The sequence below is a fragment of the Anopheles funestus genome, chromosome 3RL (assembly GCF_943734845.2).
Source record: "Anopheles funestus chromosome 3RL, idAnoFuneDA-416_04, whole genome shotgun sequence".
Classification (NCBI taxonomy): domain Eukaryota; kingdom Metazoa; phylum Arthropoda; class Insecta; order Diptera; family Culicidae; genus Anopheles; species Anopheles funestus.
Genome location: NC_064599.1, coordinates 69,595,771 through 69,621,524, shown reverse-complemented (window position 1 = coordinate 69,621,524; position 25,754 = coordinate 69,595,771). Strand labels below are relative to the sequence as shown.

Sequence of the window (25,754 nt, the reverse complement as noted above, 5' to 3'; positions counted from 1 at the left end):
TTCCGTCCGGCGAGCTGTTCGACAAACGTGGACAACTAATTCAATTAACGACGTGTGCGTCGCGTCATACCACCTATCAGCACCACCGATTGACGCCATTGCAGCAGTCTATTTGGTTGGGCTTGCAAAATGGTGTGGACCGTAGTGGTCAACAATTTTTAAGGCCTCCTTACAAAACGATCCGCCCAGGGTCGAATTAAAACCCAACATTGCGTGGCTTCTTTCTCGTTCTCCAGGGCTGGTGGATTTCCAAAGGCTTCCTTCACGGGTCGAGTTCCCGCGATGGTATTGTAAACTGTACAATCCATTTCCAATCAGCATTCTTACACTCAAAATCAATTAACGGCACGTCAAAGGTACGTCAAGGATGGTGACACTTTTAGCAAAGAAATGCACTCCAACACTTACCGCGCAACTGCTCCGCACACGGGTCTGGCGTACTGAGCGTCAGACGAAATAAAATTAGACGAGAACCTTACACTCGTCCATCAAATTAATAATCTACACCTACAACAAACGCACACACTTATTGCAAGTTCCCGGTACAATTAGGTGTATACTTAGCTCTACGCACACGCATGTAGCCTACTAATTGCTCTCACGCTTTGCGATGCGTTGCTAAATAAAATTAGCGCACAAAATTAATTCTGATGCCCGGTCGTGGATGATAAATTTCTTCTAATACTGATTACCACATCCGTAGACACACATACACACACAAAATGTACAGAATTTTATAACAAGTAGTGACACAGGATGGAAAACACTAAGAACGGTTGGCAGATGTAGAAGTCACTAAGAAGAGTAATGAAGGACTGTAAATGTCCAATGCAACGTTGAACATCATATCAAGCGTATTCCTCGCATACATATACTAATGTGATGACCCAAGATTCAACCATTTTAATTAGCATTGATGTTAAGCAAATAATAAGCCAAATCTGGCAACATCAAGAATTTATTTTTTTCTCTTCCATTGTGATTGAATGATCCCGACAATCGTGAGAACCTGAATAAATTATTCGAACTCAACCAGTTTGAAATTCAAGTTTCAAATTATAGTAAAGCAAATATCAATAAAGTGTTTTTTAATGTGTGAATTTGGCTTTTGCTCTTTTCAATTTAAATTTCTGTTAGCAAAAAAATGTGTTAATTAAAATCAAAAATTTAAATAAAATTTGCTAAATTCTTGAACATGACTGATAATAAAACAGTAGCCTGATGCAGTGGCCACCCGGAAAGAGATTCTCCACAGCATCCACTGCTTTTGGAAATCTCCCCTTTTTTCATTGTTGCACACCATTCTCTCTCCCTCTCGCTCTCTCTCGCCCATCGCATAACTCTCAGTTATCAAATACTGCTCAATACTGTTTGTGGTCTCCTCTCGATGGAGACGTGCGAGATCAAGCGAGATCAGAGATGCTGCGCGGGAATTGAAAGGCCTACAACGACACCAACAGAGCAAAACTAATATCGGACGGGTACCGCGGGAAGGAACAGAGGAATACCAACGAAGAAAAAAAAACAGAACACAAAATACACACAACAATCGAGCATGAGATTTTGTGTGTGTGTTTTTCTGTTTTTTTTTTTGGTGCCGTTGCCTCCCCTAATATGCGCTCTCTCACACTTCCCTTGCTATTTCTGCATTCTCTCCACACTTAAGAGGCGAAGTGGTTTCCCCGTCTCCATGAGCTTCACCGCGTGTCTTCACAATTCGATAATGCGTTTCGTTCGCTTCTACACTGTTTTGCCTGTTGGAGTTCACAGCGTACGTCGCAACGTGCGAACGTCGTACGGTTCGATATCGGTCAGCTTGTTTTACGAGTTCGACATTTTTTTGCTTGTTTGTTTTACTTCTTTCTTTTCCCCTTTTACAATTGGACAACTTTTTTTTTTGTAAAATTTTTCCCATTGTTATCTTTTCTTAATCATTTTGCGTGATTTTTTTTCTTGACTCCCCGGAAGTCAAAAATACACAACACCAACTAACAAAAAGCGATGGGCCGGGGAGGCTTTTTTGACATTTGGCGGAAAATGTCGGATAAATTGCGCGGGTGCAAATATATTCTCAGCCACTGCTAAACTACAGCCTCCCCTACGCTGCCGGTCGATAACGTTTCCATTTCCGCTCAAAAATTAGATTCATTCTCTGGCCAGCACAATGTTTGCCAATGTTCGCTCTCAGGCTTCGCGCACCGTTTGACATTTGAAATGGAGATTTTTACTGAGCTTTATTTTATGCGCTTGTTTTTTTTTGCTGTTGTTTTGTTGTTTTGTTTCGCTAGTCTGCCTTTTTGGTCATCCGGTCAACAGAACGTGGACGCAAATTTTTGCTTGAATTCAGTCTGTTCTGCCATCACCCGACCGGAATGGCATTTGTACGCAAAGCCGTTTCTCCATTACGATAAAACCCACCACCACCAACAGCAGCAGCACACACTGAAACACGGCACGACCCGAGAGCATAACAACACTGGAGCATTTCTAGGTCAAAGTTGGCTGGGTCGAACGAGCATCAACATCAACATCTTAAGACACAACAAGCAACCCCTCGGTGGTCCCTCGGGTGGACAACTGTGGGGTAAGAAATTTCGCCTTCACCCAGGGTCACCCTCATGTGGCATGGGCACACAAACACGCAACCCCCAAAAAAAGCACACACCTTCACGGGCCGGCACACGTACGCACACGGTCACACACGCTCGGGAAAAACGGTGGAAAAGCACACTCGCTGACGCACTGGCTAGCGAACCGAACCGAACGGCATTACAAATCAGATTGATTGAGGTGAAGTTCGCCTCTTTTCTCTACTCACGGGGAGAATTCAGTACGGTATCCAATGCAGGGTTGGCAGTGCCATTTCACATGCGAATGGGGACGACATCAATTTTTATTTTATTTTTATTAAAAAATCCAATGTTATTTGTATTTTATACTGTAGGTTTCTTCTACTTTCAGTGAAGCTTTTAAAGTACAATAATATTGCTTTTTCAACATCTTTTATACAGGTCCAAGCCTTAGTAGCGTTCTTTCATTCAAACTATTTTTTCTTCACGTAACATATTCTATTGGTTCAATCAGGTCATCAATAAATTTTATTCCCTTGGAAGAAATAAAAGCATTCTTTTTTTCTATAGGACGTAGTAGCACATTCCTGCTATATAATGACTGACTAGAATTACTTAAATTACTTAGGTGGTTAGCCAAAAGTACAGAAGTACGCTAAGGATTAAAAATAGTATGCAGATTGACTCTAGGATCTAAAAATAAATCTAGTATGCCAGAAATGGCCGGCATGACCTTAGAGGACGTTAATTCAAGAAGACAAAGAGAGAGAAAAAAGGAGAGTGCCCCCAACTAATTAATCCTTTGTTGCATTTCTACTGTGTGCATGGAATTAAAACATAAAAGTAAAATTAAAATCTTAAAAAAAGATAGAATTTAGCTAACCATCAATTCGTTCGACTAACCCTGCAACTTACGCATTTTTTTGCTCCCCATTTCTCTCCGATTTCGATGAAATACTCTCTCGCGCAGTGTACAGTGCTTCTCACACATTTAGCTGCATTAAGTGTTTTTTGTTAGTTTTAAATATTGAATTATTTGAAGAAAGCATTAAAAGGATACTATTTTTTGCATTGTAAAGAAAAATTTATTAATTTTAAACCATGTTAAGGTAATAAATCATTTTGCATAAAAAGTAGATATTAAGCTACGATCCAAGGTATGTATTTTGTTTATAATAAAATTTGTTTATATTTATTCACAAAACAAACAAATGTGGGAAAACAACTCAATTGGCAAATGTAACAGCAAAAAAGTGCTCAACAAACGAAAAAAACATACAAAGCTTACTCATCCCAATAAAAAAAAGTCACAAAACGATGACTTATTGCTCGCGGATTAGCATTCTGTTTTTTTTCCTTAATTCCCAGCTCAACCCGGCCATCGATAAAATTGCGTTCTTATATGGTAGCGCCAAACAGTAATAAACACCGTATCGGGCTCAAATAAACATGTTTGTATGCGGTTTATCATCATTATCCATCCAGTGGGAAACGCTTTCCGGAGAATGTTTAAATTTAAATTGCACACAACTGCAAAGCTAATGTTGTTTCGCATGCTAAGAAAACAGAATCAATCTCGCAGGGGTATGGCAACATACGAGGGGGGAAACACAAAAAAAACCAACCCGAAAAGTAAGCAAACAACACATCAAGAAAGATGAAAATGTTCACCAACCGAATGGTTGGCCAATTAAAATCAATTCATTCGCAAATCGAAATCGATCACCAACGACGGCACCGTGTGGCGTTTTAATTAGCGAAAGGGCTAACGCACGAACAGAGACCTGGTCTGGGAGGATAAGTAGTGTACGGTGGTTGCTACATGTACCGGAGCGCACCGGTTCCCACGTGCGGTGTTGTGACAAGCGGACCAACCGACATCGTGTTCGTTAACAAACAAATGGTGCAAATAAAAATACTAATAATTAAAACCTTCTTTAGGACGACATGCTCAATGTACCGAGATTGATTATCTCATCATTACACCTGTCGAGTGCAGGAGACACTGTAAATAGCATCGCGCGCAAAAAAAAGCTGTAACACTTGTACAAAAAGACGTATTTTTTCAAAAGGCGTACCAACGTACCATCTTCAAGTTATTTTAACCTCACGCAACCAACCATAGGGTTGGAAGCTGGATGCATCCAACACTTGCACACCTTCTCATCAACATGCCATCCGTGCAGATTACTCCATGCCTGGCACAGAACCGATCGACCGATCGGGTGCCCTTATATTTTGTCATTTCTGTACGCCTTCTTCGACGTTTTTGTGTTTTTTTTTTTGCTTATTTCATCCGCACTTCTCCGCGCTTATTTGATGCCAATTGCCAAACCACATTCCCGCGTCGGCGACCTCGGTCGGTTGCAGTGTGTAAAACGGCCAGATTCCAGTTCGCTTGCTGTGTGTCCTTTTCCCTACGTTTCCTATCCCCGTATCCATGCCGCCGGGTCGCAGGTTATGATTGCGCATAAAAGTACAGCTTCATCAGCGTCATTCATGTCAATTTGGTGTGTTTGCTTCTCGTTTGTTTTTTGATTCGTAGTATTTTTTTTTCGTCCTTCTTTATGCTTACTAACACTACTTTTTTTTTGTACGTGTGTAAAGATACATTTTTTTCTCCTTGTTGAATTGTTTTTTTTTTCTTGGTTTTTGCTTCATAACGCTGTCCCAGCGGAATTATGCTTCGCCCAAGCGCCAAAGATGTAGCGTGGAAAATGGTAAACCGGCCACGAGTGTCGGTTAGTTGAGGATCTGTTCGAATGACGGGCCCACAGTTCATCTGAGCTCAAAACCCCTTGAGATGTTCTGGTACAAAGAAAAACAACATTTCTCTCACAGTTTAGTGACGATGTCGATCAATAGTTGTCCCGAGCCCTTTTCGCAAAATGCATACGTATAAATTTTAAATATTTTGTCATATTTTCAGAACTTTGTGCGAGGCATCTTATTTTACATTTGTGTCGATTTGGAAGAAACATTAAAAAAAAAATTAGTACTTGATTTTACTTCTCCATTTACTTGAACTTTACGTATAATACAAACGAATATAAGTAGTACAGGACCAAAAATACCACCAAATTGTTTGTAAATTTTTGCTTATCAATACCAAGAAAATTCAACACAAAAAACTAAAGTTTAGAGTCTTTAGGGAAGGATTTGATAGATTATATAATATCTCAAATTGTTAACATTAAATTTAAAATTAGTTTTTCGTATAAAAAGAACAATTTTCTACCTAATTATTTTGTTCTTTTATTTTCGTCACACTTATTTTGACTTATCACACTGCTGTGGAGAGAATTGTGATTTCTTACTCAGTTCATGGATTGTACGAAAAACATAGATGTCTTTTAACAAATCAATAGAAGTGTATGTAAACTTTTATGGCTTCACGCATGATCTGAGTTCGTTTTTCCACTGGATCAAGTCACAAAAACAGTCAAACAAGCAGATAATGAGAAAGAAGTGATCGCCTCTTATCTTTAGAAGTGTTGCGCATATCAATATTTAAGAAATATTTAATCGTTTCCCAAATATCGGCATCCCATTCATTTCGAACGACTATGCCAATACTTTTCCTAATTTCTTTTTAAAAGCACACACCGCAACGCACTCCATATGAAGCGCGACCGATCCGAATGAATCTGCCTTCGAAAACGTCAAAAGGTGCACACACAACAGCTGAACATGTTGTCCAAAGGAGGAGCAGGTACACAACCAGCGCCTACTACAAATATGCCGCCATCGTAATAGCGGCTTAATTCACTCACCTCACCAAGTTCGTACCCCACCCTTTTTCCACTGGTCAATGGGGGCCCACCACCCCTGTACAGTGCGCGACACTGTTAATAATTTTGCAATAAAAACATACCGTTCCGAAGCCAATAAGGAGATACAATAACCAACGGCTGAAACGGTAATAAGGACAGGCGACCCCTGTGCACGATCGGGTGGATAATTGGCACTGATTGCTTCTGCCACTCGCGAGTGTCGATCGTCGGTGGCGTCAGTTACTAAACCGATCTACTGACGTTCGATTTTGACAGAGCCTGCCACCATCGAACAATGGGCTGTCATTTGGTAGTGGATAACATGCGTCAACACGGGATAAATCATTTAATACGATGTGTAAAAACGGAAACATCGCTACATATTCAAGGATTTTTAAAACAGATCAATTCATTTATGTATTGAGTAAAGCTTTCTACAAATATTCAGTTTGCACTTTAACTGATTTCTCCTTACAAATCAATTATTCTATCAATAGAACTTCCCTGTTTTTACCCATTAGATACGTATCGAATTCATTTCAAAAGCATTTCACTAAGCAGATACGCACCATTCACAGTTTAAACAAAATTTCGTAAACATCTGTGTTATCAATCATCTCTATAAGAAGTAAAACAAATCTCACTTCGTCAAACAGCGCTAATTGGTTGTAGAACGCTAATCGGATTTTGTCAGTCGAAAATTTTCTCACCAATATCCTCAAATACCGCCGAACATCTGCACCATTAAACGATCTCCCATCTGTGGCCCATTCATTTACACTCGTTGAAATACTGGTGAGTTAAAAATTATGATGTTGATTTTATTACTTCTCGTGACAAAGTCAGTTTCATGGGAGTTTTTCATTCTGTATTGGATTAGACTTTCATTTGTTTTAAATTTATTTTATCGCTAATTTTTGTTGTTAATTTTTCTTATAAAAAAGCCTCTTTTTTATTTTTCTTTATTACTTTGAAAATAAATTACCTTACAAGTGTAACAAAATCGAAACAAGCTGTTGTACCACTTGGTAATTAGATGTTACACTATGCACAAAACGGCATTTCCTTCACGAAGCAGCACACGACATCCGCGACCCGTCTCGGTCGTCTAGAAATGCTTCAAATTCCATTGGCGCCTTCACCTTCTGTTGCATCGTGCGACCGGTGTGCTTCCCAGCCAGTGCCAGTTATCGTAACACTACTAACGCAAATGCAACGCAAACGCCTAACGTAACACGTGACCAGAACCGTGTCGAGGTGCGATTTTGTTTACATAATCACCACAAACCACTGCATCCAGCGCAAAGAGAGTGACGAACAAGCGAACTACAAAGCTGAACACGAGTGTGCACGAGACGGAGCGAAACAAAGGGAATGAAAACGAAAACGGTGCAATTGCAACTGGAGATCGATGGTAGGAATCACGTTTCGCTTCGTGGACGCTAAGCGAGCCAAGAGACCGACATTGATTGTTAATTAATTTGTGCAATTAACAGTTCACAGTTCAGTTAGGTGAGCATCACTGAACAGATGGAGTCCATTAGCCTATTTATACTATAATTTATTACATACAGTTAAGTGTTTGGGCATTTAGTGTTAAGCTTTTACGGCTTGTTCGCAACAGATTGTGTGGATAATGGGACAAAATTATATCGTTAAATGTTGGGAAAAAAATATTACATTTGTATACTTACTTTCTTAAACTTTGTTTTTAAGTCAACATACACCAAAGCGGCATTAAATATGTATCCATAATCAGTAAACATTTTTTAGTCATGTGAATTGCATACATTTAGGAGGTTCATCATGCTGATTGCATACCTGTAGGCGAAACAAAAAAAAATGTATTTTTGAAAATCAACTCTACAAATTGATTAATTTTACGTACCTCTCGTCGTGTCCGAATGAAATTTTACCCCTTCAGATCAAATTCAATTTAACCCTGAAGAGAAACACCTCAATCACACACCTACATAGGTAAAATCACAAAACTAACAGGCAACGTATTCGAAGCGTATCGAACAGTACGTGCTTCCTTAATCATCCTACCACCAACGAGCTTGGGACGCAACAAGTTTTCGCGTGCTACGCCACCGTAGTTGCCATCATCGGAAAATGTCTTGCTTCCGGAACTCGCTTTGGCGTCGCTTCGATTGGTTTCGATGATGATGATGATGGCGGAAGTCCGGAGGTATCCGTAGGAACAAATAAACAACATCTCTCACACCGCGTGCACAGCCGAGGTGGTTAAATTATGTGCTCACATTACGTCAATTTATGTTAACAGTGCGCGATACATCCTGACCTGTACCGCACATCTAGCAGCAGCAAGAAAAAAGGACGCATTTTCGGTGAAATTACTTCTATTACACGCGCATGGATTGTTGTTTTTTATGTTGCTGCGGTTCGCATTATAACAAAATTATCATTATCGGTTTTTATTATCATCTTTGTGTTGCGTTCTGGCGGCACCGATGTTCGGGTGCTGTTTGCATCGCCTTCAAAAAGAAGAAGGTTTTAATTTATGGTTTTTTCGGTTTTAACATTAATGAGGGTCTTTTTTGTTAACGCTCGCACATTCTTACACTCCGATCGCTTACACTCATTCCTCGTTCTTACGCTCACGTGCACCTACAAATCTACAGCTTCTGTTGCGTTTCGTTGCGATTCTGCATTCTGCAAACCCTACACGAAACGCTCACAACCCTATGTATCCGGAAACGGAAAATGGTTCGCATTTCGATGATCCGGACTTTTTATGGCCTATTAGTGGTAGTATGTTCTCGATTAGTCGCTAAGGAAAATATGTACAACACACTCTCACACACGGAGTGTGCAGGTTAGCGATATAACAAATATCAATAATTATGTAGGTACCTTCCTACCTAATGCACGCGGCATCAAAAAATTGTAACAAAAAATAGGGGAAAAAATAGAAAACTATAGAAAACAGTGACAGAAAACAGAAGAACAAAAAGTAAAGAGGGAAACAAATCAAAGGAAAAGTATAGAGACATCATACAAACTTAATTTGCTGATGGGAGAAAAAAGGAACAAGAAAGAAGGAAAGTTTCCAAGTGTCCAAAGACAAGAAAAATAAGATAACAAGCCCAATTGCAGCTTGATCACGCGCAACTAGAATAAAGAAGAAACTATCCACAAAGAATGGAACAAAAATTCTACAACTAATCCGTTTTGCAATGAACGGTGATAAACAAACGGATAAGGAAAAGCCCAGCTTAATATTGTACGTTACATTATCAAGAAATATTCGTTTTTCCCCTTATAAATACAACTGTTTCTGCACTATTGCTCTATAGATCGCTATTCGACCGCGTACGTACTGATATGTGTTTTGTTTTTTTTTTCTTCTGCCGTTTGGATATGGACTCCGCTTATCCGAGTGTCATGCCCTACGACGATTGTTCATTGATCGTCCGATGCGTTAAAGTCGCAGGCGTCGTACCATTGCTACCAATGTTGCTACCATTCACTTCACTGTGCACCGGTGCCTCGATCGAGGGCTTCTGTGGTTCGTCATTCTCCGGATCGTCCCAGAACTGACGGGCGCCGGATGCAAACACGTTGTAGAACGTGGCGGTAAACAGATAGACGCAGGCCGCTATCACAAACACGATGCGCCACTGCGCAATCGTTGGTTTGCCCTCGATGATGTTGCCGGCCGCAATCGGTGCCAGCAGACCGGCCAAATTAGCCGAACAGTTGGTGAATGCCATCAGTACGCCCGCATACCGGGGCGTAATGTCCAGATGGTTGATCTTAAAACCAGCATAGATACCACCGTTCAAACCAACACCGACCGTCAGGATGGCGACGGTGAGCGCTCGGCTACAGCCAGTGTACGACGCGATGATAAGTGCGATTGCTGGACCGTACTGACCAATGCTGTTGGAGATCTTGCGCGTCCAGGTGTGGTTGAAGCGACCCGACGTCAACATCCAGTCCGCTACCCAACCGACTACGATCGAGAACAGCCACATCGCTAGATAGGGCAGGGCGGACAGAACACCGTTCTAAAATTGGAAATTTAACGTTAGAATTTCTCTTGTCTCCAACAAAACTTCCAACAGTAGAGGTGAAATACTTACGGTCTTGATGGAGAATCGAAGGACTTGCTTCATGTAGGTGGGTAACTCCGTCATCAGCGTTTCGTAGCCATAGTTCTGACCAAGATGGGCCAGCAAGATGGCATAGAACGGTAGCGATTTCGCGATGTTCATCCACGGAATTGGCGGAATGTGAACGGATGCGTTGCCCCACAGCGATTGCTGAATGTACTTCTTCTCGTCCTCCCCGATTCTGGGATGCGTGACCGGATCCTCGTGACAGGTGAGCAGGAAAGCGATCGACCATACCGTTCCGATTATACCAAACACGTAGAATATAGATGGCCAGCCACCGTCAAACCCGTGGTCCGCTAGCAACCCGGACAGTGGCATCGATATCACCGTACCGAACTGTGCACCCGAGTACACTATCGAACCGACGCGCGATCGTTCGTTCGGTGGAATCCATTTCGCCAGCATGGCATGTGTGCACGGTACGATTGGACCTTCGCCCAGCCCTTGGATGAAGCGTACGGCGATCAGCCAACCGGCACCACCCTGTCGGGCGGCAACTGGCACCACAAACGCAAACACCGAGTTGATCAGCATACCCCAGCCAAGGAATCGCATCGCACCGTACCGCTTGGCCAACAGACCGAACGGGATCTGCGTGATGACGTAGCCGTAAAAGAAGGACGACAATATGTAGCCCTGCATGCTGGTGCTCCAGATAAATTCACCATCCCGTTCGGAATCATCCTTATCATCACCATAATCCGTGTCGGGACATTCGTCGTCGAACACTTCGGCATCCTTCTCGATTGCGGTCTGGTTTACCATGGCGACAATCGCGACGGACATGTTTGTTCGCATAACGTACGCATTTGCCATGCCAAGGAACAGCATGAATACGATGTAGTGTCGAGTACCGAACCGTTCTGTACATGAAATAGAAATAGAAATAGCAAATTCATTAAAAAAAATTAACACATTAGGCTAATCGAAGAAATCGAAATACGACATCAGTGATTTTGAGTTCCCGGAACGCCTAAAACTATGCAATCATTATCTCAACGTGATATTATTTGTTCATTTTGACACCTATTTGCCTCAATATAATAAGTGATCTCATGGTCATATAGAGTTCCAGACATCATCACACAAAACATTGGAACATATTTAAATCTTATTTAAAACATTAAAACAACAAAATCCACTACTTAACACCGGAATTTGGCAATTCACTTAAACAGGAATTCGGCAAACGCTCCCTGTCAAAACAAGCAAGGCATTAAAGAACCCATTACTTTCTGGCTCGCCTCACGGATGACACTCATTTGTCAATGCAATCATTTAACCCAATCTTGCAGCCGGTAATTGCAGCATGCTTTCATGGCATTTTTTTGGCACAGAAAAAACCAACCCCAAATCAAAACCGAACGAACGTTTGCGGCACGAGTCGAAACGTTAATGAAAAGCTAAACAAAAACACGGCGTCCATCAGCATACCACGATCGTGGGAAAGATCGGCCATTGGGACCGATGTATAGCTGTGATTTTGCGCTTCAGTCAACAGTGCGCACGTGCCACCCATCAACCATCATCATTCACCGTACGGGTATACGGTAGAAACAGCACACGATGGACAAAATTGCAACATTGCATGTATTTGCCGACCAGACCGGCAGAAAACGAAACAAAGCAGATTTATTTATGGTACCGACATTAGTTCACCATATGTCCTGTCTCACAACAAGCGCCCCGTATTACTTTGCATGATTTTAGTATGGATAAACAGATAAACTCTTCATAAGATCTACACACACTCTTGGCGATCACAAAGGGAGGAGAGAAAAAAGAGATCCCAGAGCAATGGGCAGCATGCAATGGGCTAGATATGCAACAGTCTAGTGAGGGGTCAACGGATTTCTGCCTTTATCAACCCAACCTGACAAAGAATTACGATGCATTCCCATTACAACCTGGAAAAGCATATCCACCGTTGTTTGAGAAGCTGACGAACAGATAAAAGGTTTGCTGCCGTACAACTAACTTGCACTCATCCAACCATCCCAAAAGTGCAGTCGTTGTCGTCCAAAAAAACCCTTCCGTTTTGGGTTAGCTTCGAAGATACGAACATTCGAAGATACGAATGTGATCATCACCCTAGCAACACACACACGGCGAACTAACAATTGGTGAAAATTTAATTCAATGAATAAATTGCTGCTCATGTGTGATGATGATGATCAAGCTTGATCAAGATATCCTACGACCTACTTAAAGGTAACACAGCTACAGGCAGCAAATGATAGATACTTCACGCGAAAGCGCGTGACGATACCGTGTCGACCACTTAAATCTGTTCAGCACATCCACTCCATTCTAATCCTTCGACGAGCTACCACCGTTCTCGCCAGGCACGTGCCATTGGGCGATAGGTCCATATCGCGATTGCAAGTATGTCCTCTCAGTCACCTCCTTATCACGAGTGCGATGGTTCCGATAGAGCGTGATACGGCGCTAATTTCACGCATCTCAATCCAGCATATGTACAGAGAGTTGCACAGCAAGTGGTAAAATATCCTCCAAAAATAAAAGGCTCGTTATCACAGCTTCGAAAAAAGTTAATCCCACCCAATCAATCAAGTGCGCTAAAATGATGATGAACCGACTGAACGGGCAAGTCATTACGGTTCTTCCTGCTTCTAATCTAATCGTATCAGCCAAGCCAGAACGCTAAACGTTCGATGGACATACTAGTTCCCATTATCTTCGCACACACAGTGAAGAAAGAGAAGCATTAGGCGCCATTTTATTGATTAATTGCATGATTGAGCCTCACACTCTCCAGCATTTGCGAACGTGCCGAGGACGTTCCCAGGGATGAGGTTCGCTACACTACAGCCGTCACTATAAATCATGCAGATTAGATTTGGGCTTGTTGTAACGCAACAAAGCGTGTTTTGTTTTTTACAATGGAATTCAATAGATTATCAATAAGCAACAAAACATATCGTACATATACTTTGTGTACGCGTTTGTTTCCAACCCACTGGTAGTCGATTTGAAAACCGGTCTCCAAATGACTCTCTAAAATCTTCATTCCAAGATTACCGGGCAAGACCTGCGAGGGTCAATGCAATCTGCATTTGCCATTATGGAACTTCTACGCAAATGATCACTAATTCGCATTTATCGCCATACACCTACACCGGTTCAACGGTATGGAACGCTTGTTTCTTACTTGCCGGTAAGATGCCCTCGTCCGACGCCATGTCTGCCTGCTCCCACACGAGCACATGGCCCGAGCGATTACGATTTTCCGCCATTTTTTTTTTGTTGATTTCTTTTGCAAAATTGAAAGCGATCACACCACAAAACGCGTCGCACTGGTTTTGGTTTCGTTCACTGGGCGCGAATTCTCACTGGAAGCGGAGTTTTTTGTTTTGTTTATTCTGTCCAGAATCAGTTCTTCTGGCTGTCTGATGTCAAATGTCCGCTTAGCTGATCCGTTTTCTGCACTATATCACCGCACTATATATCGCACACACATAATGAGGTTTGGTGAGCTTTCGAGTGGCCTTGGATGATTTCGTGGATATCCTCAAGTGGACACACTTGGTCACGCGAGTCTTGCTCGAGATGTGCTCCACACCCTTGCTGGTGATGATCAGCTGCAGCTACCGCACGGTCCGGTACATTGCCGGCCTGTACACTACAGGTCACTGCACACTCTACAGATAGACACACGGCAGGCACCCTGTTTACACCGATGGCACGTGAAGAATCAATGGGTAGTGTGACGCAAAGCAACAGCTGATTTATGTTCATTGATTTGGTAGTGGGCGCCTTCCCAACAACCCCGATCACGTGTAGCACGGACCGGCCAAAACCGAGTCACTGCGAATGTCAGATCGCATGTACGAGATCGCGTAGAGCGTATACCCGATCAGCTCGTTCACTTCCGATGAACTGGGTACGGTTCGGTGTGTGAACCGGTGGTTTTGTTTCACTAAAGCTGCAAACCACTAACCGACGAGGGTGCGAACGACGATTGGGGTATGTAAATACAATCCCCCTTCCCTTCCCTTCGCACAACCTCAAGTGAGTTCGTGTTTTCTTTGCCGATTGCAACGTCCCTTCTCGTCTGAGACAATCCAACGGGATGGTTGAGATTCCTCGGTCTGACGCGTCTGAACACGCTTCTTATCAACCTTCAAACCCGCGTGTACGACGGTCGTCTCTCCTCGGTGTACTCGGTCGGTCTCGTGTGCAAATTTCAACCCGCTTGTTTTTTGCACGGAACTGTTCCGAATGCCGGACAGGATCACTCCACCAAAGATGTACACCTTCTTCAGCAAGGTGCATTACTGAGAATGTGCGTCCGCTTCAGTCAAGCTGATTACTCACTCAGACGGCGCAGTTTTAGTGACACGATCGTCTACACGACACGCACACCAAACCATTCCCTAGCGCTGCGTTGCGCTTCTTCTTTACGCGCGCAATCACTAATCCTCCGCACCGGGTGCGATACGCGCCTTTCTATGCCCGACAGTGCGCGTTACTGATAACGCGCGTTACACACATGCGCTCACACACAGCTAGCACAAACGAATAACACGCGGTTTTGTGGTTCGTGGCACCTTACAAACACGCACTCGCGACGAATCCGCGACGTTTCACTATTTTAACACACGCGTTAAAAACACGCACACTAACAACTGGTTACGAGAGAAAAAAAAAATATGCCAAAGCGAGGGTGGTTCTGCTTAGAAGAGGCGACACGCACAAAAAAAAACCACGAGTGCTGAACCACTGCTGTGTGGGGTTGCCGTGGTGATTCGGCTTTGCAAGACGCAACGCGTGCCTACTACAACGATTTTTTTTGTATGATAAAGGAATGTGTGTACGGTTATGTTTTTTTTGTTGCTGCATCTCGAACTGCATACACCCATACTGGCGCTATGTGACGAATGGGTGTGTGTAAAATGCAACACCGTTAGTAAGGCAAGACAGTGGTGGAAGGGAGAGTTGTTTGTGACCCAATTCTTTAAACCTAGCCGGCCATAGATGACCCTCGAAATGTACGTGACAGTAGCGGTTTCGGTTCCGTACCGCGTTCTAAACCAAACACACCGCGTCTTGAGGCAGCGCACTTGAGGTGATGCAGTTGACAACTTGAGAAGCACAATCAAATATTATCAAAAGGTTAAACCCATTCATTTCCACACGGTAAGCGATGACCGACAACACGCATCATACGGCGAAAGCGAACAACAACAATCGCTGGTCGCTATCGTGCTCCGTAAAAATAAGACACCATCTGTATCGTTGTTTTCGGTCATGCCGTGTTTGTGTGTTTGTTTGTAAAAATAGTCCATCCGGCACACTTGATCTGTTCTTTCTGCCGAGTCAATCGGCAACAACAACATTCGCTTGCCAAAGTAGTGGGCGAAACACACCTTGACGGTTTTGATATCTAAACCGCGCCACAACGGGCATCGCAAACAACTTCGCCAACCGGGAGATCCGGATTCGCTTGAAAACCGTGGTGTTTTCTTTTGCCGAGCCATTAATATTGCTTTAAGTACAACCGGAAGGATGAAGCGCAATAGAATTAGTCTTCATCATTTCATTATGGGCTTTACGCTATGGGGGTATAGAGGGGGGGCATAACAATCAACAACACGACTGCATCATTTTTCGCTCACGCAAAAGCCCACTTCGGCAAGGGCATGATCATTTGCTGTTTACCGAACCGCTCATTTCGGAGGGACAAGACAACGCCGGGCGCAGGTCGTCCCTCGACGTGGCGCCTACGCCACTGGTAGTTATCATGCTTGGAATAGCACGGTGTGTGCTACATTCTTGTGTGATCGGGCCGTTTTGTGAGCAGCGTCCCACGTAGAAGAATTAAGAAGACACCCGGTCCCATTGCCCCTTCGGACGTATGGACTATGGTCGTTTGTAATAGCCGCAAACTGCGATTTATAAGCCGAAAGCTTCAACCGGACCCAGTCATGGTCCCATGGAACAAGGCAACAGGGCTCGGGGAGCAAACAAGGGTGTTGAGTTAAAGGTGGTCTGTTTGTCAAACAGTTAAGACTAAGGTTGATAGTGTGACAATGGTGAATCAGTTCTTCATTATCTTTACCAGAGCGCGACAGGCGCACACGGTTCCATCACATCAATACCGTACCATTACTAACAAGTCACCTTCCATCAATCATTAACGGATAGTAGATCTGTAAAGTTTGGATGATAACACTTGTAAAACAACATACCATCAGCTACAATGTGTAGTCAGTACACAAGAAATGTACTTCCAAAATGTTCGAACTGTTTTACAACCTTCTTCAGGGCACGCCACCAGATAAGCGACACACTTTTTACAATAGTCCAAATGCTTTATTTGCCAACAAGGTGGTCGGTGACGTCGTCATGAGAATAGCAATAAAAACTGGCCAATAACGGTCTAGCCCTTCTAATTTTTGGAAACACTCATAAACCGGATAATGAGTAACATACATCCGGTTAATGAGTAATTTGGATAAGAACTAAAAACGAGCACATAACAATTCCCAACAAATATTGAAATTGATTTTTGTGATCACTTACCAACAAACAATTTATGTGTACTATTTTTAGTAACTGTAAGCTCTATTTTATAAGCGCTCTTAATTTTTGCTTAATTAATCTTTATTGTGTAAGCTCTCTTTTTTTGTCTAGTTAATGTCTAATTTCAGTATTATATGACAAAGATAAAAACCCTCATATCTACTGCGAACAAAGTTATAGTGCGTCACTTGATAATAGTACGTCATTTGAAAATTTGATTGTTTTAAAAAACAATTTTAGTTCTAATCAACATCACTATTGCTAATATATTCATAGTAGAAACGGGTTCTTCACTTGCCAACATGCAAAGTAGACTAAATCGTCTATGCTTGTCATTCCCAATGTCATTGTAAATGTATATGTCATTCTTGCTTGGCTTATATAAATAATTCATCTTATTTAAAACAATTGAATTTTTGATGTATGAAAAACATGTTTTGTTAAAGATACAAGAATAATAACGCATTAGAAAATCCTATGTACGAAAATTCTCCATTTTGCAAACACCAGAACATCATGCAAATTCACCATTTTAACTGTTTGCTGAATCGCTCATTTTGTTACAATGTAACGAAATATTTCAATTTGAAATTTTGAAATTTCAAAACTGAAAAAGTTACATTTCGCTGAAATATTTCATTTCAGCAATGTTACGATATGTTTCATCATTTGAATTGAAACGTTTCAATGTGCAGATCAACGAATCGACCACATGCTTTCTATCTTGTTTTGTTTTTTTTTGTTTAAGTTTTTAATTTACAACGTGTGCTGCATTTAATTGATCATTTTTTTTATTTTCACTTTTCTTTTAATGAGGAAATCATCAAATCTCTCTCTCTCCCACGAAACCCCAATTGTGTGCCGTATCTTGATTCGGCACATTGACATTGTTACCCGCCGATAGAAGCGATAATTGAACAATTGGCAAACGGAATAAAAGGCACACGTACAGGAAATGAACGATTTGTCGCCAACGCGCCTGACAGCGTAATGCGTTGGATTTATTGGTGACCAAGCTGATATCAAAAAAAACCCCAACAACAAACTCACTCAGGAGTAACAGGATGCGGGGGTGTGGCTGTGTATTGCAAACGGACAATCGTTCCACATTTCGCACCGCAATGTATGCTAATAAGGGTGAAGACCTCCGGATGGAATGTCTCGGTGGTCGGTAGATAAAAGCTAGACGCGCTTCGTTCGTTCCACGATAACGAAGATGAACAACAATACATTGGCGTGTTTGCATGTCATCTTTTTTTTTGTCAACTTCCGACGGATGTGGTAATGGTATTTTTTGGTTTCCTCTTTCGTCAACCACGACGACCATTACGTTTGTATTAGTCATCGTGTTGCGCAAAAGGTATAAAACCGCCCTGTTTGTCTAGAAGATCCTTTGCTTAATGATACACATTACAATGCTAAACACAAAGCTAATAAGTGTTAATTATCAGCAAAACTTCCTCGCCATGCGAGAAAACGGTGTGATGATGCAATACACCGAAAACGAGAACAATTTGGTACACGTTCCAGTCATGGACATTAGAAACGTACAACAAAAAAATAAATAACCCGGATCCAAATGAGGTATAATTTTGGCAGTCTTTTTTTCCTTTCACCGTGCTGCGCCATTTTTTTTTGTCCTGACAGAGTATCATTATTTGCTCATTTAAGTTTTTTATTTACAAAAAAAAAATCTACAACTGTATTGTGCTCAGGCACAGGTGCATCAAATTTTCAACAATAAAATATTTTTCACTCCATTCATTTTCATTGCGCTTATACGAGTCTTTTATGGCACGGTTAATAATTCCTAATTCTATAAATATTCCACAATTACCACAACGGTCCCATAGCACATTTGCTCACTCAATTTTAAATAGCTTGCCGACAGGAAAGTTTCCAATAAATGTCACACTAAAAGGTGCGATCGTAAATGAATGTTAATACTACAACACAATACCACCGGTCTAGCGAACTCGCAGCGTCCGGAAGAATTCCTAACCTGAGAAAACTGTCACAACTCGTGGGCAAATATTCTCCCCCGGCGCACTTTTCTCCACAGCCAGTCGCACGGGACATGCATTGCATTGCCGATGAGCAACGGCGTACGTCATGGTGTGCACGGTACACGTTTTGCACATTCCAACATCCGACCGGTGTCTGTGTCCGTGAACCACGTGACGTGCCACACCGGTGTGACCATGTGTGGTGGCGCGCGCGCGCGTTACTATCGCTTCACGCAACGGTGCGCATCCGACCTTACAGAGGACGAACTGCTGTGCTACCTGCGACAGGATCTCGATAACTAGAGCTCTCTTCCGCTATCCGCTTACACTTAGGCGCATCCGTTGTTCCGATGTAGAAAAGAAAAAAAAAAGCAACCCCCGGAAGCACAATCAAACAACCCTTCACCGAAGCACACTAAACGGACGTATAGGTTAGATCGCGCGTATCATTATGCTGGATTGTGTCCTCCTTAAAAAGTATGCAAAACAGCAACTGGAAACACCGTGCATGCCGGAGTGTGTGAGCAAAACAAACCGACTAAAGGCCAGCGAACTGAGCTGAGCTCGCACATGCACAAGGCACAAAAACCGCAAGGTGCGCTGTTTGTGTTGAGTTGCGCTCAATGTCACGGTCAATGCTGTTTGACGGGTACGCTCCGTACCAGACGGTGCTGGCGCCAGAGCATGGTCAAAACCGATGTTATGATGTATGCAGCAAGGTGAGGTTAGATCTCCATTGCAAGTGACACCGCCAGGTGAATAGGGCAACACTATCAAAATAATGACACTAAAAGAACGGATCTATACTTACGGTTCGGTTTCTCTGGTTCGGCGTTAGCCAAATACTCCTTGCTGGCCGTCATGATTGGTTATCTATTCTGATGATATTTCCCCTCCTTTCTACGATCACGATTTCTTCCTTTGGTTTAAGCCTAGTGTCTGCACGCCTTGCTGCAGAGTTTTAAGATGATATGACGCGGTGTTGATGATAATACTGTTGTGTTTTTTTTCTTTCGTAGCCTCGTTGTCTGCTCCGTTCTTCTTGTCAGCAATCGTTCGTACTTTGTACGCTCGTTAATGGATGGTTTAGAATGAATGTAAAGTACAAACTTTCAATCGCTACGATAAAATTGCTATAATGCGATCTCAGTGTAACCGTTGTTGTTGTTTAAGCGACCATTTCTATTATGAAAGATAAAGAAAACGAAAAAAAAAAATTAATAAGAGCAATTTGATAACTAAAGAAAAACTTATAAATTTAGAATAATAATGAAATTAGAAAATAATATCACTTGTAATAAATAAAAACAAACAAAGTTTTGCAAGGAGCACACGAACGACATTCTTTTCCCACCAGACATTAACCTCAACGCTACTAACGGAAAACAAGGTTAAATAACAATACATTAAACACTGGCAATCGAAAAGCCGTAAAGTCCTGTCCCAAAACGGTTGACACAGCACGTTCACTGGAAGTTACATCGTTTTTAATGATCACTCAATACGAGTTTGTTGTGGAATTGGAAGCTTTCGACTGTATTCCAGAATCTCCTGTTTTTTGTTTGTCTGGCAATCGGTTTGCTACCGTCACCGTCTGGTTTTCACAATTTGCAAAACGTGTGGCGGAATCTGTTTTTCCCCCCCAAAAAGCATGTCTGTTCTTTTCCATTTTTTTTCTCGCTGGATGTTTACTACACTGTCACGTGATCGTGGTGGTTGGTACTGTTAATAAGCACACACAGATATTCAATTCATGCTTCTTTCTCGACGTGATTCTCAACACAGTTGGGTAACACATGTGTGTTCACATAAATCATTGTTAGGCACATTAGACATTAGACGACCAGAAAACTACTTCGCCAGCAGGTTACTCGTTGCATAACGACAGCAGCCCCAAAAACAGAGGCAACACTGGAGTTTCGCAAATAGCGCTTTTGTGGACATTCCGCCCAGGGATTCGGACTCGTTCATCACAACAAAGAAAGTGACAGCTAACTAACTACCCAATGTGTCCACATCGTCAATTATCACACTTTCACCAGATTTGTCGAGTTATTATTTTTTTTTTTTCAACTCCACTCTTAGTGCAAAATTCCTGAAACTTCACCCCGAGTGCGAGAGCTTGTCGAACGTACGCAGACGATTCCAAACCCGGTATCACCCTATCATCACCACCGGACAATTGTGCTTACATGCTCTGGAAGCTGGTACACATTTAAGCTACTGCACCGTTTAGCACAACCATGCGAACCGATAGCCATTGCACAATTGCGCGCACGTTCCGCGTGAAACTAACAGCTCGAGTTACAGCCGCTTACCTATTAAGCCCAATACACACGTACCCCACACGTACACTAACACCACAACCCCGCACCACCTATGTCCGACCAAAACACCGATGAAAAGCTATGGACAGGTCGTCTCGCATCGTGTTGCCTCGGGAAAGGCATTAATGAAAATTGAGAATAATATTCAACACCTGCCATTTACGATGGGATGTGAAAATCAAACACAAAGCAGAGGGAAAACACACGCTGCCAATCGCTCATCCGATCGTGTGTACGTGTGTGTGTGTGTGTAGATATTGACCTTTGGAAAGATTGCGAAACAAAAAGGGACCGAGACAGGTAAACGATAATGCGCATTACCTTCTAGGAACTTGCAGGACGTGTGCATGACGCATTACAGGATGCAGTAAAAGAGGTCACAATGAAACGTTAGATAGGAATAGGACATAAGGCAAACATTCCTGAGACATTCCTGTGCCAACCATTCTTCAGAACTCAGATATCGTACGGTAACTCCGGCAACTTAACCAAGCGCCCTAGAAAAGATAAAAAGATTCGAAGAAATAGACAACCCTGCAGGCTAGACACGTTTTAAAGGCAACGTGTCACATAGATGAGGCGAACAGGTTGGCTAGGTTCTGAGTCGCCAACTATGAGTTCAAAGTCATGGCCATCAAACAGCCTCCTCTTTTCCGAGCTGTTTCTTCGGTTCAAAACTCGATCGCGTTCACTTTCATCCTCGGCTTCCTTCGAGTTCTCTTTGGAGTTCAAGTTCTCGCCGATCTTGGCCTCGGCATCAAAACAACCCGCGGTAAGAAGAAAAGGTCAGCCACATTGGCGACGATGCGTCCGGTAAGCCTGTGCGGCGCTCCACGTACTGGACACGAAGAGTTATCACTTTCAATTTTCCTGCTCCCCAAAAACGAGATCCTCCGGTTCCAACCTCAACCACACGCGGTTCATCGTGCTCTACCATGGTTCACCAAACGTTGCCGGCCTTGTGAGCTTGTAGCTCGACTGATTAAATATTTATGGCGCATGCTGGCCATAATCACCTTTAGCATAAATAACAACTCACTGCCCAAGTGCAACGAAAGCTCCACTTTTTGTGTTTGTGTTCATTCTCCCTCGTCTTCTTCATTTTCCAACGCGCGAACGTAACGGTTGTCCCGTATCGCCACGTCCAGAACGTCGTACGAGCTTGGGTATAGCTAGTTTGATGTAAACTCGTGTGACGACCGGTGAAGCACGCGTACAACCCGCGGGTTTGCTTATCAACAATCAGTCAATGTACTGCGGACGTGTGGAATTTGTACGAAGTTATTATTCCGGTACTTCAACACCCTGGGGTTTGATTAACTATCTATCGAAGCTTGGAGTCACATAATACTCACTGGACAGTAATTCCTGCATACCGACAAGGGGAACTTGACTCCATACGGACAAGTGGCCAATAGAAATAGCCACAGTGCAGCTCTAATTCCCCATTTTTGCGACTGAAGTACCTTTCTGTCGTTTGGGTTCCGCATCGGATTGAAAGCGTAGACAACCGATGCGAAAAGAACCAAAGAACTGTGGTAGCTAATGAAACGTGAAGGTGAGATAAAGTTCACAGACATGCGGACATGACTCCAAACGATTCTCCATGATTAGCCATATTTTCCAACAAAAGTCTTAAATATTTGGAGAAGGAAGTTACGACACCGCACTCACATTATTCTAGTTTCGCGTCATTCTATTGCTAAATTTAGACTGTCTACTGTCTACAAACACGGTGTTTTGTAATCATCTTTGCGATGACTATCACTTTCGTACTTTTCCGCCATTTTGATGAGTTTTTCATGATTTGTTATTAGTTCGTTCCACGTGCGTCTCGTTCCACTTGATCGTAACCGATTCAGATGGTAGTTTTGCTAACCTTGACGAAACAATCGGTACCCTCCTTTCTAACTCCCCTATACACCCCGGTAAGAAATGCCGTACCTCGCCCCATTCGTGTCCGCTAGATCTCTGGTTCCCCCTACGCGATTCACATTCATCAATGTCGGGTTTGGTGAATATTCAAATCTACACAGCCAACTGTTGGCGCCCGACTAGTACTAGTAGGTATAATGCCGGTATGTTATCTTGGACTTCCCTATTCACAGACAATCATGTGTTTTTTCCCAAGCCATGTTCCCGCGCTTCATCGGTCAACTTCCGTCGGGGTAACAATATGTGAAGCTAATAACAGTAACCGCTAGCGTTACGGATGCTGTTTGATTAATTTATCGCGGAGATACTTTCATTCGATTCAGAATCGATTATGGCAACTGTTCATAGAACGAAGGGTGAGAAACCACCATAAACTTGCAGGGGTTTTTGCCAAGGTGCTCAGGTTGAGAGATAACACTAGTGGAAACTTGGAATCGCGCATTATAAGTAAACTTTTATCGTGACTTTAAAAGGCAGCAGATGACACCCTGGTAAACTATCAAAGTTCAATATCTACAACCACCGGTTGAGTGGTACAATTCCACTCCAACAATTTCCCAACACCGGTCATCAGCAAGGGCAAGAAAATGTTCACGCACGAACAGTTTCCCTGCACGCTACACTTGTTTTAACACAAAATACAAAAACCAAAAGAAAACACCACACACACAAGCACACAGAGCAGATGAAGATCACACGCACGATGACCTCTCAGATGATCAGACGCGCGCGAGTCCGATGAATGAAAATTATGTGAATGTTATTTTTTTTTCTATAATAATAACCTTCACTTCGTGACAAGCATTTTGCGCCCCATTTGGTGATAAAAATATTGTACGGCTGTTTTAATTTTGCTGATCATATACGCGCAATTGGTTGCAGTAGTTTGACGTCCGAGGATCGTAGAAATGCCTTTAACAAATAATGATGTCAAGACGTCACTCGTGTTGTACGATAATAGGATCGTGTACGATCAATGATCTTCTATACTAATAAGCCTCAATGTCAGGGTAGCATCCAATGTGTTGATCTCGTACAAAAAAATAAGCATCAATTTTTGGTCTCATTTACACTTTCAATGGTCTCCCCAAGTAACTCTTGGTACTCTCCAATGTAAGCGAGATTTTCGGCAGGTGTTTATTACAACAACTTATCGCTTTCTCTTTATCAGTGATGTACACTGAGTGGTTTCAATTTACCCGAATACCCGTTTCGATACATACATTTTGCCACATTTTTTTCTTTTTGCGTACTTTCTGTTATTTGTGTAAATATTTCAAAACATTCTAGTTCATTGCGGGGCCTCATAGTTTGCAATAGCAAACCACAGATCACTTGTACCATTGTACCAACAATATACCAACAATGGTATGTCCAGTACAAAAACTCATAAAATAGCTAATCATTCCAAATGTTTGCCAAAAACAGGTGAGGTTTAAAGCATTCTTCCATTTCTGGGTCAATTGTATCTAAACGCATCAGGCATGGGAGGGAGGCTATGGTTTGATGGATTCGTTTCGATTCACCAATCATGATGCAGTTTCCGTATCGTGACTCAATTTGGTGGTAAAGTTCGTACCATTCAGATGAGTTTTTCAAACCGGTACATTAACAACTCCCTTTGAACGCACAGCAGAAGATCATTTTCATAGAAGTAACTTTGACATGATTAAAATAAACACTAATCGCGCACTTCACATATTGTCACGAGACGCACGCACGGACACACGGCAAATCGACCACAAATGAGGACATCACGAGGACTTACTATGAACTGAACGGACACACAGAGAGAGAGAGAGATGGATCGTGTATGTGTGTGTTTTTTTTGTACGAAATGTACGAATTTTACTTACACAAAATTTGGTTGCTGCCACACTGATTGCGCTCGCAGTACTGAGTGGTCAAAACCGAGACAGTGCGGACTCGACAAACCTGAACCTCGAACCAGCCTAGTTGCGTTGGGTGGGGTTTTGGAAGGGAGTTCCGATTCGGTCGGATGTTGTTGTACACTAACCCTCGGTTTGTGGCTGCTGAGCAAATACGCGCTGTCAAACTTGACAACCGGCACCGTTGCTGTCGGTGTGTAGTGCCATGGTACTAGTAGCGTGGGAGAGATGGTCCATCGTTTGCTTTCTGTATCTGGTGTGATAGTTTGTTGTTTATCGTAGTTTTCCGGCTTGATTCGGAAAACAATTCGCGTACACACTTGCGTACACGAAACGAAGAAGAAAAAAACTCACACACAAAGCGTCAGAAAACAGAAACAAACCGTTGATCGATAATGATCGTCTCCACTGACGGATGATGATCTTCTCTCTCACTGCGGGATTGTGAACCGCGCGCAGGTTGTGCTGCGACGATGCTTTGTTGGCGCACACGCTTGAACTCACTCGACCGTACGAGCGGCCGTTGATTATTTATATAAAATCTAGCGCCTACTAACACTACGGTT

General features: G+C 42.6%; 3 protein-coding genes across 9 annotated transcripts in view; all 3 read right to left on the bottom strand.

Annotated features, from left to right (window-relative positions):
* Positions 1–2,799, bottom strand: part of LOC125769049 (protein kinase C, brain isozyme-like) — a 72,646-nt gene extending 69,847 nt beyond the window's left edge. For 2 of the 4 annotated variants that reach the window (XM_049437447.1, XM_049437451.1), the window contains exon 1: positions 2,666–2,799. The gene's annotated coding sequence lies outside the window, so the exon portion shown is untranslated. Of the gene's footprint in view, positions 1–327; positions 348–408; positions 530–2,665 lie in introns of those variants that run through there. The other 2 variants (XM_049437448.1, XM_049437450.1) reach the window with 2 other exon arrangements.
* The window catches only part of LOC125769047 (ATP-binding cassette sub-family F member 1), a 226,934-nt gene that overhangs the window by 190,167 nt on the left and 11,013 nt on the right, over positions 1–25,754 (bottom strand). The window contains exon 3 of one of the 2 annotated variants that reach the window (XM_049437445.1): positions 1,313–1,322. The exons of the other annotated variant lie outside the window; for it this stretch is intronic. The gene's annotated coding sequence lies outside the window, so the exon portion shown is untranslated. Of the gene's footprint in view, positions 1–1,312; positions 1,323–25,754 lie in introns of those variants that run through there. 2 annotated transcript variants of the gene reach the window in all.
* On the bottom strand, positions 8,725–25,699 carry LOC125769058 (putative inorganic phosphate cotransporter). Of its 3 annotated transcripts, none has more exons than XM_049437473.1 (4): positions 25,156–25,699; positions 19,849–20,219; positions 10,453–11,348; positions 8,725–10,377 (listed from the first exon to the last, which is right to left on the bottom strand). In XM_049437473.1, exons 2-4 carry the CDS (start codon positions 19,898–19,900, stop codon positions 9,757–9,759), a joined length of 1,569 nt encoding a protein of 522 aa, XP_049293430.1. In that variant the 5' UTR covers positions 19,901–20,219; positions 25,156–25,699; the 3' UTR covers positions 8,725–9,756. The 3 variants fall into 3 exon arrangements, with proteins under 3 accessions (XP_049293430.1, XP_049293431.1, XP_049293428.1); XM_049437474.1 differs by lacking the exon at positions 25,156–25,699 and adding an exon at positions 21,230–21,398; XM_049437471.1 differs by lacking the exons at positions 19,849–20,219; positions 25,156–25,699 and adding an exon at positions 13,658–14,875.